Source organism: Equus przewalskii, chromosome 19, assembly GCF_037783145.1.
Source record: "Equus przewalskii isolate Varuska chromosome 19, EquPr2, whole genome shotgun sequence".
In the NCBI taxonomy this organism is placed as follows: domain Eukaryota; kingdom Metazoa; phylum Chordata; class Mammalia; order Perissodactyla; family Equidae; genus Equus; species Equus przewalskii.
In genome coordinates, this window is record NC_091849.1 from 10,833,806 (window position 1) to 10,848,304 (window position 14,499).

The 14,499-nt window shown below is 41.6% G+C and overlaps 1 protein-coding gene across 4 annotated transcripts in view; it reads left to right on the forward strand.

The window, feature by feature from the left end:
* The window catches only part of LOC103559598 (glucosaminyl (N-acetyl) transferase 2 (I blood group)), an 80,846-nt gene extending 72,016 nt beyond the window's left edge, over nucleotides 1-8,830 (forward strand). For 3 of the 4 annotated variants that reach the window (XM_070584040.1, XM_008533270.2, XM_008533268.2), the window contains exons 2-3: nucleotides 958-1,050; nucleotides 6,441-8,830. In XM_070584040.1, coding sequence (XP_070440141.1) covers nucleotides 958-1,050; nucleotides 6,441-6,631 — 284 coding nt within the window. In that variant the 3' untranslated portion in view covers nucleotides 6,632-8,830. The remainder of the gene's footprint in view (nucleotides 1-957; nucleotides 1,051-6,440) is intronic. The other variant, XM_070584041.1, reaches the window with a different exon arrangement.
* The last annotated feature ends 5,669 nt before the right edge of the window (nucleotides 8,831-14,499 follow it).

A 14,499-nucleotide genomic window follows, 5' to 3' on the forward strand; every position in this document is an offset into this window, starting at 1 on the left:
AGGACAGGCCCTACAATAAAGAATTATCCAGCCCCAGTGTCAATAACGCTGAGCTGGAGAAGCCTTGACTTAGCAAGATAGCAACCTCAAGCCTCCTTCCCCCTTTTTCAAGATTAACTCTTAACATTTCACAGCTGAATTAGGTAATGTACTAATCAGATAATGAGTCATCAGTTAAACTTTCGATCAAAAGAACAACTGAAAGAAATAAAGACGATGAATGGATCAGTGCACACCAATCTTCCTAGGAAAAACTCAAAGATTGAAGCCTGTTGCTTGGGGTAAACAGTTCATTGTCACTGGGCAATCAGAAATCATGTCTTGTTTCTCTCTCCGTCCCCAGTGTCCGGCACAATGCTTGGCAATACCAAATGCTCGAGAAATACTTTAACAAATAAAAAGGATAGTGTGTTAAAGGATTTGTTTATGAGTTCCACATGTAGTGAAGAAGATGTTTTCCTTCTGTTTGCCTAATAGTGCAATTTCATATAAGAACGACTCTGGAATCACCCTCACTTATTAGCACTAAGGACATAGAGAAGCTTGTTTCTTGACCTTTCACTTCAAGATAGAAGTCATCTGGAAAGTCCTAAAAAATTTGAATATTAGGATTCAAAGTAAATTCTACTAAGGCCCTTGAGAGAGAGACCAAAACTCCCCAACTTTTTCAGCTGCCTTATGGTTTCACGCTATGGTATTTCTTAAACTCTATTTTGCAGGCTTGGGCACACATTATGAAAAAAATCGGTAGATTCTTTTTACTGGTAGCAAGGCTAGGCTCATAACCACTAATTATTCACATCACAAGCCTTTGGGGTCTTGCACCCATGATGAAAAGGCTGATGTGAAAGATAATATACTGAAAGAAAATAAGCATGGCTTGAAGGCTTCATCGATGAACTTGACACTTTGCCTCTTGATTCTCATTTTTGCTTTTCTTCTTCATCAACATTGCAGATGTCCCTGGCTCCATGCCAAATGCATCATGGACCGGTAACCTCAGAGCTGTGAAGTGGATTGACATGGAAGATAAACATGGAGGCTGCCATGGTGAGGCATTCATTTCACACTTTGAGGCCATACTGCTTGTTGGTGTTGGCATGGAGGTAGTTGCGGAATACAGGGTTCTCATGGAGAGAACTGCTGGTATATTTAGACCAATCTGTGAGTTATTAAGTAGAGGAGCTAGAGGCTTCAAGACACGGTCCTTGAAAAATACATTTAAGCATCTCACAGACATTCTCCAGCTCATAATTACCTAGGTAGATTTAGATTATAATAGTACTTTCTTCTTGCTAGTTTCTGCTGTCTTACTTTTTTTTTTATTGCAGTAACATTGGATTATAACATTATATAGTTTTCAGATGTACATCATAATATATTTTGAATTCTGTGTAGATTACATCATGTTCACCGTCCCAAAACCAGTCACAGTCCATCAGCACACATGTGAGCCCAATCACCCCCTCTGCCCACCCACCTCCCCTCTTCCCCCATGGTAACCCCCAATCCAGTCTCTGTTGCTATGTGTTTGTTTGTCGTTGTTTTTATCTTCTACTTATGAGTGAGATCATACGGTATTTGACTTTCTCCCTCTGACTTATTTCACTTAGCATAATACCCTCAAGGTCCATCCATGTTGTCACAGATGGCCAGATTTCATCATTTTTTATGGCTGAGTAGTATTCTATTGTGTATAAATATCACACCTTCTTTATCCATTTGTCCCTTGATGGGCACCTAGGTTGCTTCCAAGTCTTGGCTATTGTGAATAATGCTGCGATGAACATAGGGGTGCATGTATCTTTATGCATCTCTGTTTTCAAGTTCTTTGGATAAATACCCAGCAGTGGAATAGCTGCTGTCTTATTGTTTATTCCTCTTTCTGTTACTTTTGGAAGTGCAGTGGTTAGGAAGGAAAAGTGGTCAGGATGAGGAGTGATATCACGGGAGCTGGACTCCCATCCTTCACGTCAGCCTCTGCCCCCTACAGACAGGCTTCCGGGTGGCTCGGAGGTGTTTGCTGCAGTTCTGACTCGACGGCAGGTGATACTAACAAGAGAGATTTCTCCTCCAAGTGGACAAGAACTAGAAACCTTAAATAGTTTTTATTTCTCTGGAACCTTATGCAGAAGGGTTTTTGTCGGTCCTAGTGTACATTCCGCTCACACTGTTGCCCGGTACGTAGTGGGCATATGTGTTTGTTCGCTAGGGCTAACATAAAGTACTGCAGACTGCGGGGCTTAAACAACAGAAATTTACTTCCTCACCATCCTGGAGGCTAGAAGTCCGAGATCAAGATGGCTGCAGGTTTGGCTTCTCCTGAGGCCTCTCTCTTTTGCTTGCAGCTGGCTGTCTTCTCCCTGTGTCTTCACGTAGTCTTCCCTCTGTGTCTACCTGTGTCCTAATCTCCTCTTTCTATAAGGACACCAGTCATATCGGGTTAGGACCCTCCACATGACCTCATTTTAACCTAATTCCCTCTTTAAAGACCCTGTCTGCAAATGCAGTCACAGTCTGAGGCCCTGGGGGGGTTAGGACTTCAACGTATGAACCAGGGGGAGAGACACAAGTAAGCCCATAACTGCATGCAATGAATATTTATTCAGGGAGTGATCAAGCAAATGAACTAGTGAGTGAATATGGAGGTTTGACCTTTCTTCCTGTGATAACAAGGTAAAGCCTTGTTATTCCACTCAATCTGTGGCTTCACTTATCAGTCGATCTCCTCTACACCTAATATTTCAGATGAAAACCTCTAAATCTGCTTCTCTACGGCTCTCCATTACTCTCAGCCTCCTTCTCATGTCTGTCTCTTGAGAGTCCCCTTCCGCTGTGGACAGCAACATCCTCATGTCACGGTAGAGAAATTTCAGTCCATTCTCAAGCATATTCATATCTTTACCTAAGCAGCCCACATTTTCCCCAGAAGTGGCTCATGCCACCTGCTTGCATTCTCATCACAGCCTGCCCTCCTAGTGGAAGGAGGAGGATGGGGGGAGGTTGCTTTGCTCTGTGATCTCCTTGGTCTTCTTTAGAAATTGGACCAACACCATCAGTCAGGGTCCCAATATTCGGGACATGTCTTTTCCACATCCTTCCGTAACCCCTATCACCCTCCCTCTAGGACCACTGCAGGCATCCTCTGATCTGCTTCTCTACCTCTTCTCCAGCTGTAACACTGGAGGACCTCAACATCCACAACAGGGACCCATGTGATGTCATTACCCGGCAGCTCCAGCCCTCCCCTGCCACAGAAGCTCCCATTCCACTGTGCATCAGCTGCGCACCCCCGCAAATAGAGCCCTTACCTGCGGTCTCCCTATCATCACCTGTATTCAGACCCTTCCCCAGTAGAGAAGGTATAGGCTGGTTAGGTTTGCATTCTTCTAGGGACCTTTCCTGATCACATGACAGGTAGGGGCCATGACCGTAGCCCCTGGCCAGGAACCTACACACGGCACAAAGCTTGGGTAGCCCAAGCCTCACTCAGGCCAATGTCTCATTTTTCTTCTCTTAATGCCTGTTATGCCAAAGAACAGCTAACAGCCTTATAGAGTTCAGAGCATAAAAACCGTCCCTCAAACCACCATATAGGGAGAAGAGACAGGCCCAATCCAGAGGAGGTGGAACATTGCATGCCAAACCAGCAAGTCAGTAATACAACCTGAACCCTTTCCCCTTGGCTGGGAGTAATAGGATTTGTTCAGACCCAAGAGTGTGTCCCTACTTTATGAGCCCTCTTAGCCCTCAGAATCGCAGCGCACTGTTCCAGCTCTATGGTCTTGAACTTGGAGCTCCCATCTCTGATTACAATCTCTGTCACCTCTGCTACTTTCCTTCACCAGCTTACATCCTTATTGTCTTTATCCCCAGAACAGAAGCTTCAAGTGGGCTGGGATTTTTGACCAGTTTGTTCATTGCTGTATCCCTGCACCTAAATATGTTGTTGTTGTTTTCAATGTGTTTGCTTTTCTATAATTGAGATTTCCAGAGGTTCAACTTTTCTGGCTTCCTCCTTCTACTAGTTTCCTTCTGAGAACTCATTGTCCAGCCTATGTGCTGTGAGCCACTGTGTGGTGCTCTTCTCAGTAACATTTTAGTTCCCTTGCCATTTGACCTTCCAAGCCCAATTCCTACACTCAATCATTAGCACCATCTGCTTTTTGCCATTTGTGTTTCCCTAGCAGAACACTGCTGGAGAATGTTACTGAACTGTCCTAAACTTACCCACCACAGGGACCTGCTATCTAACTTCATCTAGACCCTCCTGCCTGTACTTCTTTTATTCACCTCATTATTTTCCTGGTGCCTTTTCCAGCATACACCTTTTCAACTTTCCTGTTCATCTTTAAGCTCTCACTCTTATGTTAAAACAGCCTTTCCACTCTCAAAAGGTGATAATGTCAACTTTAGGAAGAACTTTCAAGACATTTCATCACAGTTCCCCCATAAGTTCCTTTGTCATGTCATCCTTTTCCTCTGTCTTAGAGATTTCAGACCATTCTCTCATTGTTCCCTCTTGTTTCAAGAGGAAAAGTTACCTGTACTCACAACCAAAGCCACCATTTGCAGTCACAGTCATGTGTGGGTCCTCCTAAATTATCCCCTTACTCTCCTGCATTCTCAGCATCTCAGATCTTATTGCCTCTATCCTGAGGACCAAGTTGTCTATGCCCCCTTTGCTTGGTCCAGACTGAAGTCTTCTCTCCTGTCAACTTCCATCTTCTTAAGCATGTTCATGCTGCCTAGGCATTCAGTTCTTCTCACCACCCAGTTATTGTTTAACTTCCACCAGCCTGGCTCTTTTCCCCAGTGATTTTCACTCTCTCTTGTACTTCTTCCCAGACACATCGAATGAATCACCACGTCCTGTCAGTCCCTCCGTGCTCTGCCTCTAATACCCTTCCTTTCCCACTCACGGCAATCATTAACTGAATGAGCACTCCGGTTTGCATTAAGTCATTACTTCAATCTCTTGATTGGTTTCTAACGTAGCCTGCAAAGTGCAGGAAAATCAATCTTGCTAACAGCAATTTCATCATTTGATTCTTCTATTCAAAAATCTTCAATGACTCTCCATATTTATAGGATTAAAAAGGCCCAACCCTTTCATCTGTTTTCAGTCAGTCAACCGCAGTAGTTCTACTGTATGCCAAGAAACCTCTGGAAAAGAGTTCCAACTTCCTACCATTCTTGTTTCTAACCCATTACCCCACAAAACTTCCTATTCTAGTGAAAATTCCCACCTCCACAGTTTTTCCAGAGGCATTTTTCCCAGCTGAAGCCATCATCCATCCCCCTGATGTTTCTCAGTTCTACCCATCCACTCACTCTCCACTCATCCTTCTCCATCCTTTTATTCAACAAGTATTAACTTAACACCTAATATTTACTGGGCACTGTTGCAGATGCAGGGGACACAGAAATGAACAAAATCGTCTCAAATTTCAGCTCTTCAAGAGCTTATATTCTAGTCTGGGGAGAAAGACAATAAACAGTTGTCTGGAAAGAAATACAATGAACAAAATATTATTTTCCTTTGTGGCACTGATACATAAATACATCAGTTAGTAATAAGTGCCAAAGAAAAATGAATCGGGGAAGGAGGAAAGGAGGTCAGAGAAGGCCTCACTGAGAAGATGGCCTTGAAGCAGAGACCTGGGGTGTAAGAGGGAGCCTTGAGGATGTCTGGGAGAAGGGCGTGGTCCAGAGGACGAGGAGCGAACACAAATTCTCAGGCAGAGTGTGCCCGGTGTGCCTGAGACCAACAAGGAGGCCAGAGTGGCTGAAGTGAATGAGCAAGAGTCGTTAAGGGTTATAAGTGAATGAGCAAGTGGCGGGAGGTAAGTCCAAGTTAGAAGGGGCTAGACTCTGAGGAGTCTTGAATGCCATTGCTAGGATTTTGGCTTTTACTCTGCATGAGATGAGAAGCCGTGAGAGGATTTTGAGCAGAGGAGGCATATTCTGCTTACATTTAAAATGATCACTCTGGCTGTTGTGCTGAGAATATACTAACCGGCAAAGATGGAGGCAGTGGAAACCCGTTATTATTGTAAGAATCTAGAAAGGAAGATGGAGGCGGCTTGGACCAGGATGGTAGTAGTGGAGGTGGTGAAAAGTGGTCAAATTCTGTTACTATTTGGAAGGTTGAGCCGACAGAATCGCTGACAGGGGAGTGAGAGAAGTGTAGAGGGCACTGAAGAATAGAATTGCCGTGGATTACGATGGGGTAAACTTGGAGGGGATTAAGGAGTTCAGCCCTGACATGTTATATTGGGGAGGTTTGTTACTCATTTAAGCGGAGATAGAAAGTAGGCATTTGGATAGCTAGCCTCCCGGAGCTCAGGGAGGAGGCCTGACCAAGTTCACTGCAAGTTCACTACCCTGACTTTTGAAAACAAGGATGTTTTGACTGTTTCCTGTTTTCTCCTTTGCAGGCCACTACGTACATGGCATTTGTATCTATGGAAATGGTGACTTAAAGTGGTTGATTAATTCGCCAAGCCTCTTTGCCAACAAGTTTGAGCTTACTACATACCCCCTGACTGTGGAATGCCTAGAACTGAGGCTTCGAGAAAGGACCCTAAATCAGAGTGAAACTGCCATACAGCCCAGCTGGTATTTTTGATCGCCTACAACTCAGGATTGAAGGGGAATCGCAGTTGGGAAGGAGAGCCCTTCTTTGTGAGAGAACTTTGCCTTGGTTATAGTAACAGTTTCGGGACCAAGGTTATGCTTCAGGACCTGGCTACGTTATGCTATGTTACGACAGCCACTGGACACTGTGAAATATGCTCACAGGATGGCTGCACAGAGCCGTCCTGGAACTTTGGCCACCCTGGTGGTCCCCTCTGTATCAATCTATTGTTCTGATCAATGATAAATTTAGCTGCCGTCAGATCTTAACACCAGATACTCATCATATATAGATGTTCTAATGAAAAGGAAAATTGTAGATAATTCTATTTAGGAAATTAAGAATTGGGTTTTTTGAAGAAGGAACCATTTATAACAGATCTATAGCCACGTATAAATGGGTACCAATCCTCTTTGCTCAACCACACATAGGCATAGAAACAGCTTTCTGAGTAATTCACCAATCTCCTTTAGAACTTGAGCAACTAGAATTGAGGACTAGATCTCGTTCCTGAGTTTCAATACTAACATTTTCAGTTTACTGTGTCTAAAGTTCTGTACAGAATCTGAAGTCCTTAACAGGTGACAGGATGTGCTCTCAGATATCAGTCACTGCCTGCTGTTTCAGTAAAAGGACCCCAGGGAAACAGAACATTTCTCGACTGTGTGTCATAATGTGCTCTGATCCTTCTTCTGTCGTTTCATTGAGAACACTGAAAAGTTCTCTCAGAATGAAGATATTCCTAGAAGAAAGGTGCTATTGCGTGGATGTAGTCTTAAGTCTCTAACACCTCAGAATGAATCACTTTCCTCTTCGGTCACCGCCCTCCACCCCCACCAAACTTATCTTACTTGCAAAATGGAGCCCAAGTTCTATCCTGTGAGGCTTTCACAGCTCCGTAGTATTCTCTGAGTAACCCTACAATGCCTGGTGCTGATCAGAATGTCTAGACTTTTAAGAGCTTTCAATTGTGGCTGAGCCTCTCTGTCAGTTATCCCTTGTCTGCTCACTCATCCAATTCATTCATTCAGCATGCAGTCAATAAATATTTCTTGAGTGTCTGTTATACACCAGACACGTGCTGAGATAAGCAGGAAAAGTAGCATGGAAGCTATTTCACTCTACATATCTTGGTAATAATGTTAACGTTGGAAAGGCCGCTCTAAGACAGTCTTACAGAGTGGTGTATTTTAATCTATTCATCTGCAGGGTTGTAGATTGTGATATTGGGCCAAGGATAGCAGTAATTACAAGTCAAGATTTAAATCAGAGATTATTTAAAAGAGGAAAGGGAAGGAGGAGACAGAAGCTAAAGCCTACTGTGTTCTAGGCATTCTGCGGGCTCCTTTATATGTCTCCTTGCATTCAAACCTCACAACTCTCTTGGGAGGTTCACAGGATAACCCCCGTTTTGCAGATGAATTAAGTGAGGCTGAGAGAGGTTGATAATAAGCATAGGAAACAAGTTCTCTGTCTGAGAATTTGGATTCTCTTACTGGTCTTCTTAGTTCATTTCCTGAGGTGGACTATTTAGAGAAGATGAAATAAAGCCATATTTAGTATACCAGAGGAGGTAGGTTTGAAGAATGTTCTCAGTGTTAATATTGAGAAAAAGTCCTGTCACCTCAGAAAAATGTGAAGTCTACTTTTGTATTCCTCTAATTCATTGAGTTCCTTAATATTTATTTATTCTAATGAAAAGCAGTTACTACAACTAATGATACATTTAATCAACACGATTTTTTTTCTGTAATTGTGCCTGTTGAATGTTAATCATATTTAAAGGGAATGACTTTGAAGTAAATCCTTCTTTTTCTTGCTACTGAAAAAGATGGAACCGTATTGGGGGGTAAAGGGTTGAGGGGCGGGGAACACATCTAGAGCTAACAGCATAGTCTAAAAATCATCTTTTTCCAAATTATTTAAATGACGCCACCTGAAAAGAGGAAATGGTTTACACTGGATCTTTCTCATGTAGAACTAGAAATCTTTTGGAATAGAAGATGTTTACATGTCTGTTGGTGGTCATCTCTCCTCTGTCTCAAATACTGTAATATTGGAAGAGCGTAGTGTTTGGGCTAGTGGGTTTCTGCTAGCCCATGGGGATGCCCTGAAACTACTGAATCTGTCTTTGTCTTTGATGATGTTCTATGTTGTTTTCTTGGAAATAAACTAATATATTGTTTTCCACCTTTGGGGCTATTATGTATTTTTATTTCATGGTTGGTTAACATCCATTAAAGAGCATGGTTAGCAAGGTAATTCTCCTAGCATTTAAAAAGACAGAAATAAATACATTCATACATACCCACACACCTGTCTAAAAAATACCCATCTACTGAAAAATAATTAAAATTTTCCTTTGTAGGGTGTTGGGTAAAGTAATTGGGAATGATAGAGAAGATCAGAATGAATGGCTAATGTTCACACTTTATTTAGGTTTCTAAATTTTTACCTAATGTCCTTTTCTGTTCCAGGATATGACATTGCGTTTGGTCATCATGTCTCCATAGGCTTCTCTTGACTGTAGCTTTCTCAGACTTCCTTGGTTTTGATGACCTTGACAATTTTGTGGGGTGCTGGTTGGGTATTTTGTAACCTTCCCTCCAGTTGATTTTATCTGCTCTTTTTCTGATGATTAGATTTGATTTTGGGGTGTGGACCAGGAAGACCACAAAGATAAAGTGCCATTTCACCACCTCATATCAAGAAAACATGCTATCACCATGATGTCATCATAGTTGATGCTGACCTTGGTCACCTGGCTGAAGTAGTGTTTGTCACATTTCTCCACTGTAAAGTAACTCTTTTTTCCCCTTTCCATCCAGTATTCTTTGGAAGGAAGTGACTATTCACAGCCTGTACCTAAGGAGCAGGGAGTTATGTTCCACCTCCTTCAGAGCATCTACATAAATTATTTGGAATTCTTCTGTACAGATTTGTCTCTTTTCCCCAATTTATTTATTTATAACAGTATGGACTCATGAATATTTATTTTATACTTTGAGCTGTAATCCAATAGTAGTTTTTTCTCAAATTGTTCCAGTTCAGCCAAGGGCTGGCTTCCGAGTCCCTCAGTCCTCCATCGCTATGGGTTTTTTTTTCTTGAACACTGTCTTACCTTTTGGCATTACAAGATACACCACTCAAGCATCTCTTGCTGTTCCCTTATTCAACTTGGAGAATACATGACAAGTACAGTAGCCATAGTCTAAGAAGTGCATGGTGATCAGAAGCTCAGACCCTCAGCTGAGAGTCTGGGTCACCTCACCAAATAAGCCATCCAGACCAACAGAGGTGCTAGTGAAGACTAAGGGAAATAGAGGATGGAGACATTGGGTATCAGTTACAGCATCAGGACAAGCTGCAATAGTGCAAGCTGTAGGTCATTCCACTAATCTTCCCTGCGTGTTTTCCCCCAAGAAAAGACACTCACCAGATCTTGAAGGAGCTGCTCCCTAAACTTTTGGGTTAAATTGATCTGTGCTGCTCAAGTGTGGTTGCAGCACTGCACAAATGGGATCTACCCGGGACTGAAACTGTCAGCCTTCTCCAAGAATTACCCTCAGCTGAAGAGAGTGACCTCAACCAAGGTCACATCCTGTCTGGAGTCAGCCTGCACCCAATGCCTGGATGATGTGGGGCTATAAGGGCCCAATGCCTTCACCTTAACTTGGGCCCATTGCAACTTATGAGCTCCAGGTGGGGTGGACTGAGGCATTATTGTGATTGCACCGTAGCCCAACTTCTCTACTCAATTCTGCTTCCTTCTCTTCCTCCATAAATATGAAGTGAATCGGAAGTGCTCCCTTCCGCACTAATTGCCATTTTATAGCCTGATTTCTGGAAAACCTTACCTGTAACATGTTCCCCATCCAAAGATAATAAAAAATTCATCTATATTTTCTTCGATATTTGTAGTTTTATCCCCCATGTTTAACTCTTTAGCATTCACACTATCTATAACTTATTTTGTCATATGATTTCAGGTAGGGATCTAAATTTTTACTCTATTGAGGAAAGCCAATTATCCAATACCAACTTTTCCCCATTGATCTAAAAGGCCAATACGATCATGTATTAAGTTCTTATATACTTGTGGGTCTTTTTCTGGACTCTGTTCTGTTCTATTGATCTTTTGGTCTATGCATGTGCCAAAATCATATTTTAAAGATTACTGCAGATCTCTGATATGTGGCAAAACAGAGTCTCTTATCATTCTTTTTCAACTTTTTCTTGACTATTTTTGCTCATTCACTTTAAACAAATATTAAAAACAGCTTATCAAATTCCTTGAAAAATCCTGTTGGGATTTTGATGGAATTTGCACAGAATTTATATTGATTAATATTGACATTGAGCTGTCAATATGTCTATTTATTCATGTCCTCTTGTATGACCTTCACTAATACAGTACATATACTACTACTAATAATAATAATTAGTAATAATACTAATACATAAGTTTTTCTTATGTACATCTTGCACGTCATGTTATGTTTATTGTCATATATTTTACAGAATTCTTTGTGCCTATTGGAAATGGGATTTTTAAAGTATTTTGCTATTGATAGTGTAAAGGAAAACAATTGATTTTGATCCTGTAGGTGGATTTCATTGGACTTTTTTATTATTTCCAATAGTTTCTCAATGTATTGCATTTTCTGGTACTTGTCTATTAATAACAGTTTTGTCTTTTCCTTCTCAGTATTTACTCATCATATTTATTCTTGTCTTCTTACATTGGCAGAAATTCTAAATACAATTTTAAATGGTAGCAGTGACAGCAGCTACCCTTGAGTTTTTCCCAACATTAAAGGGCACATTTAACTCTTGTGCATGATGTTGGAATTTTGATTCAGGTTTCTGGTAGATATTTTTTATTGGATTATGAATCATAAACTGGAAAATAAATATAAATCAAAATATATTAAGATTCTCATTTAAAAAAATCTCAGTTGCTATCTCTTTTTTTGGTCGCTTGATGGAATTCTGGGTGACTTCAGTTTTGAAATTTTTTCTTTGCACGTATTATTTCAAAAGTGAGAGGAAGGGCTGGCCCCATGGCGGAGTGGTTAAGTTGGCGCACTCTGCTGCAGCAGCCCAGGGTTTTGCCAGTTTGGATCCTGGGTGCCAACCTAGGACTGCTCATCAGGCCACGCTGAGGTGGCATCCCACACGGTAGAGCCAGAAGGACATATAGCTAGAATATACAACTATGTCCTGGGGGGCTTCAGGGAGAAGAAGAAAAAAATAAAAAAAGGAAGATTGGCAACAGATGTTAGCTCAGGTGCCAATCTTAAAAAAAAAAAAAAAGAGGGGCTGGCCCCGTGGCTGAGTGGTTAAGTTTGCGCACTTCGCTGCAGGCGGCCCAGTGTTTCATTGGTTCGAATCCTGGGCGCGGACAAGGCACTGCTCATCAAATCGAATCCTGGGCGCAGACATGGCACTGCTCATCAAACCACGCTGAGGCAGCATCCCACATGCCACAACTAGAAGGACCCACAATGAAGAATATACAACTATGTACCAGGGGGCTTCGGGGAGAAAAAGGAAAAGATAAAATCTTTAAAAAAAAAACAAAAGAGAGAGAGGAAAAGGTCATGACTCCTAATTTTTTTAACAGTTAGAATTTAGTGTAGCAGCCTGTTTCAAGTGGGAAACTGGAGTAGGTATCCCTCCTAACAGATTAGGCAAATAGTTGGAGTTTGGGAAGACTAATGCCTGAACTGGAAAGTTCCTATTGTAACTACTCCCCCTTCTGGCCAGGATGGTTGAGGGATTAAGAGGCCAAGCCACCAGGAAAGACGCTAGAGGTCAACGCTTTCCCAGGTCCACGTTCTGACCTTGAAACTAGGACTAGCAGTCATGTCTCTAAGAGGAAGAGGGCACGAAGTGAAGCTGACCATGCTCCCTTTTCCATGAGCAACACCTACAAGCTTTGAACGTGGTGGGAATGCACGGTGCTGTCTAGAAGATTAACCTTGAGGAGTCCTGTTGTGAGCTCAGGAAGCCTGACCTACGTCTCAGGAAGTATCCTGGGGGCTGCAATAGATAAGTGGGCCCAATGATTCAAAAGTAAAGAGTTCTTGAAAAAGGGAGACCAAATTCAGAAACTGATGACCAGCATCAAGTGTTAAACTTTAGGAGTGATCTCAGGCATGATGTGATCAGGAGCAGAGGATGTTAGGAGAAATAGTTGAAAAAATTAGTGAAAGTTTAGTTAAAATTAATTATTTCAACTTGAGGCCACCAGCTTTACACAAGGCAAAAATGTAGGGTTTTAGGGCCAGCCTGGCGTAGCAGTTAAGTTCACGCGCTCGCTTCAGCTGCCCGGGCTTCACTGGTTGGGATCCCAGGTGCGGCAGGCATCCCACATATAAAGTAGATGAAGATGGGCACAGATGTTAGCTCAGGGCCAATCTTCCTCAGCAAAAAGAGGAGGATTGGTGGGAGATGTTAGCTCAGGGCTAATCTTCCTCAAAAAAAAAAGTTGGGTTTTAGAGGGCTTTTTAAAAAAGTTTTATTTAATAAAATAAATACTTAGATTCATTTTCTCAGAATTTACTAAGTAGGTTTAATGGGTCATGAAGAGCTAGGAGGAAAAGCACTGGTAACTGCCATGTCTACACATTTAAACTCTGGTACTTGACACCATTGGTGATTTGCTTCCACATACCTCTGAGCAGGTGAGGCATGGTCACTCCATGACTAGCATTCATGTGGTGGGTTTCACAGAGGACCCAAGAGGAAGTATTTGAATTAGACTTTCCAATTGCATCAGAGATGACCCAGTGGAAGAAAAATGGTTTAAAGAGTAACCACAGTGACAACACGAATTCTTTTGGGGTAACAGTTACAAAAAGCAATAGAGGGATTTCACTACATTATAGGCTGGGGAGAAATATTTGAAAATGTAGGAAATCTACTAAAACACTGATGTTGTAGTCATTACCATACATGGAAATTTTCCTTTCTGAATATGTGACCAAGAAACTTTCCTAAGGAATGGTGGGAATCTAGACAAATGTCATTTGAAAAACTTCCATAAATATAAAATAGAGCTAGAGAAATATTGTTGTGTTTTCATAGGATTTTTGAGTAGGAAGATTCCATTCATTTATTTGTATATTTAACAAATAAACTGTGCCAGGTTCAGGTCATGGGTATATAGCTATGTATTAAGACTGGTAGATCTTTTAGATTCTAGTTGAAGAGATAGGAAAATTACAAAATATACCAACAAACAAGATAATTTTAGATAGAGATAAAGTTCTGTGAAGAAAATAAAACAGGTAGAGGTGATAGAGGTCAAGATGTGGAGGTGGAAGGGCTCCTTTAGATTAGGCTGTCAGCCAGGACCTCTCTGCAAAGGGGACACGTTGAGACCGTGGTTCTGCTATTGACCACAAATTGCAGTTGGATGTTAGGACTTACCTTTGCCAATGTATTCCTTGACTTTGTTAAAAATTCAGCCAGTCAAGGGCTCCTTGAAGAAAAAGCTGGTTCCAGAGCTTGGGCAGAGAAAGTAGAAGATGTGTCTGCAATGTAATGTGGCACCAGAAAGTAGGGTAGTGCTCAAAGAATGATGAGAACACATCAAAAGGCACAGAAGTCACCCTGAAGGAGCTCCTACTGGCTAGTCTGAGACACTTTGAGCATCAAAATAGATATGATAGTAATAAATTGTAGTCTAATAAATTAAGAGTCCATGGATCTATACATGAATACATACATACATATATGCGTACACAAATGCAGGAGAAGGGAAAGCTTTTACAGCAAAAGGCCAACTAATAAATAAGGAAGGAATGATGGAGTTAGGAAATCATCAATGGTTGCTAAAACTAATGGGTGAA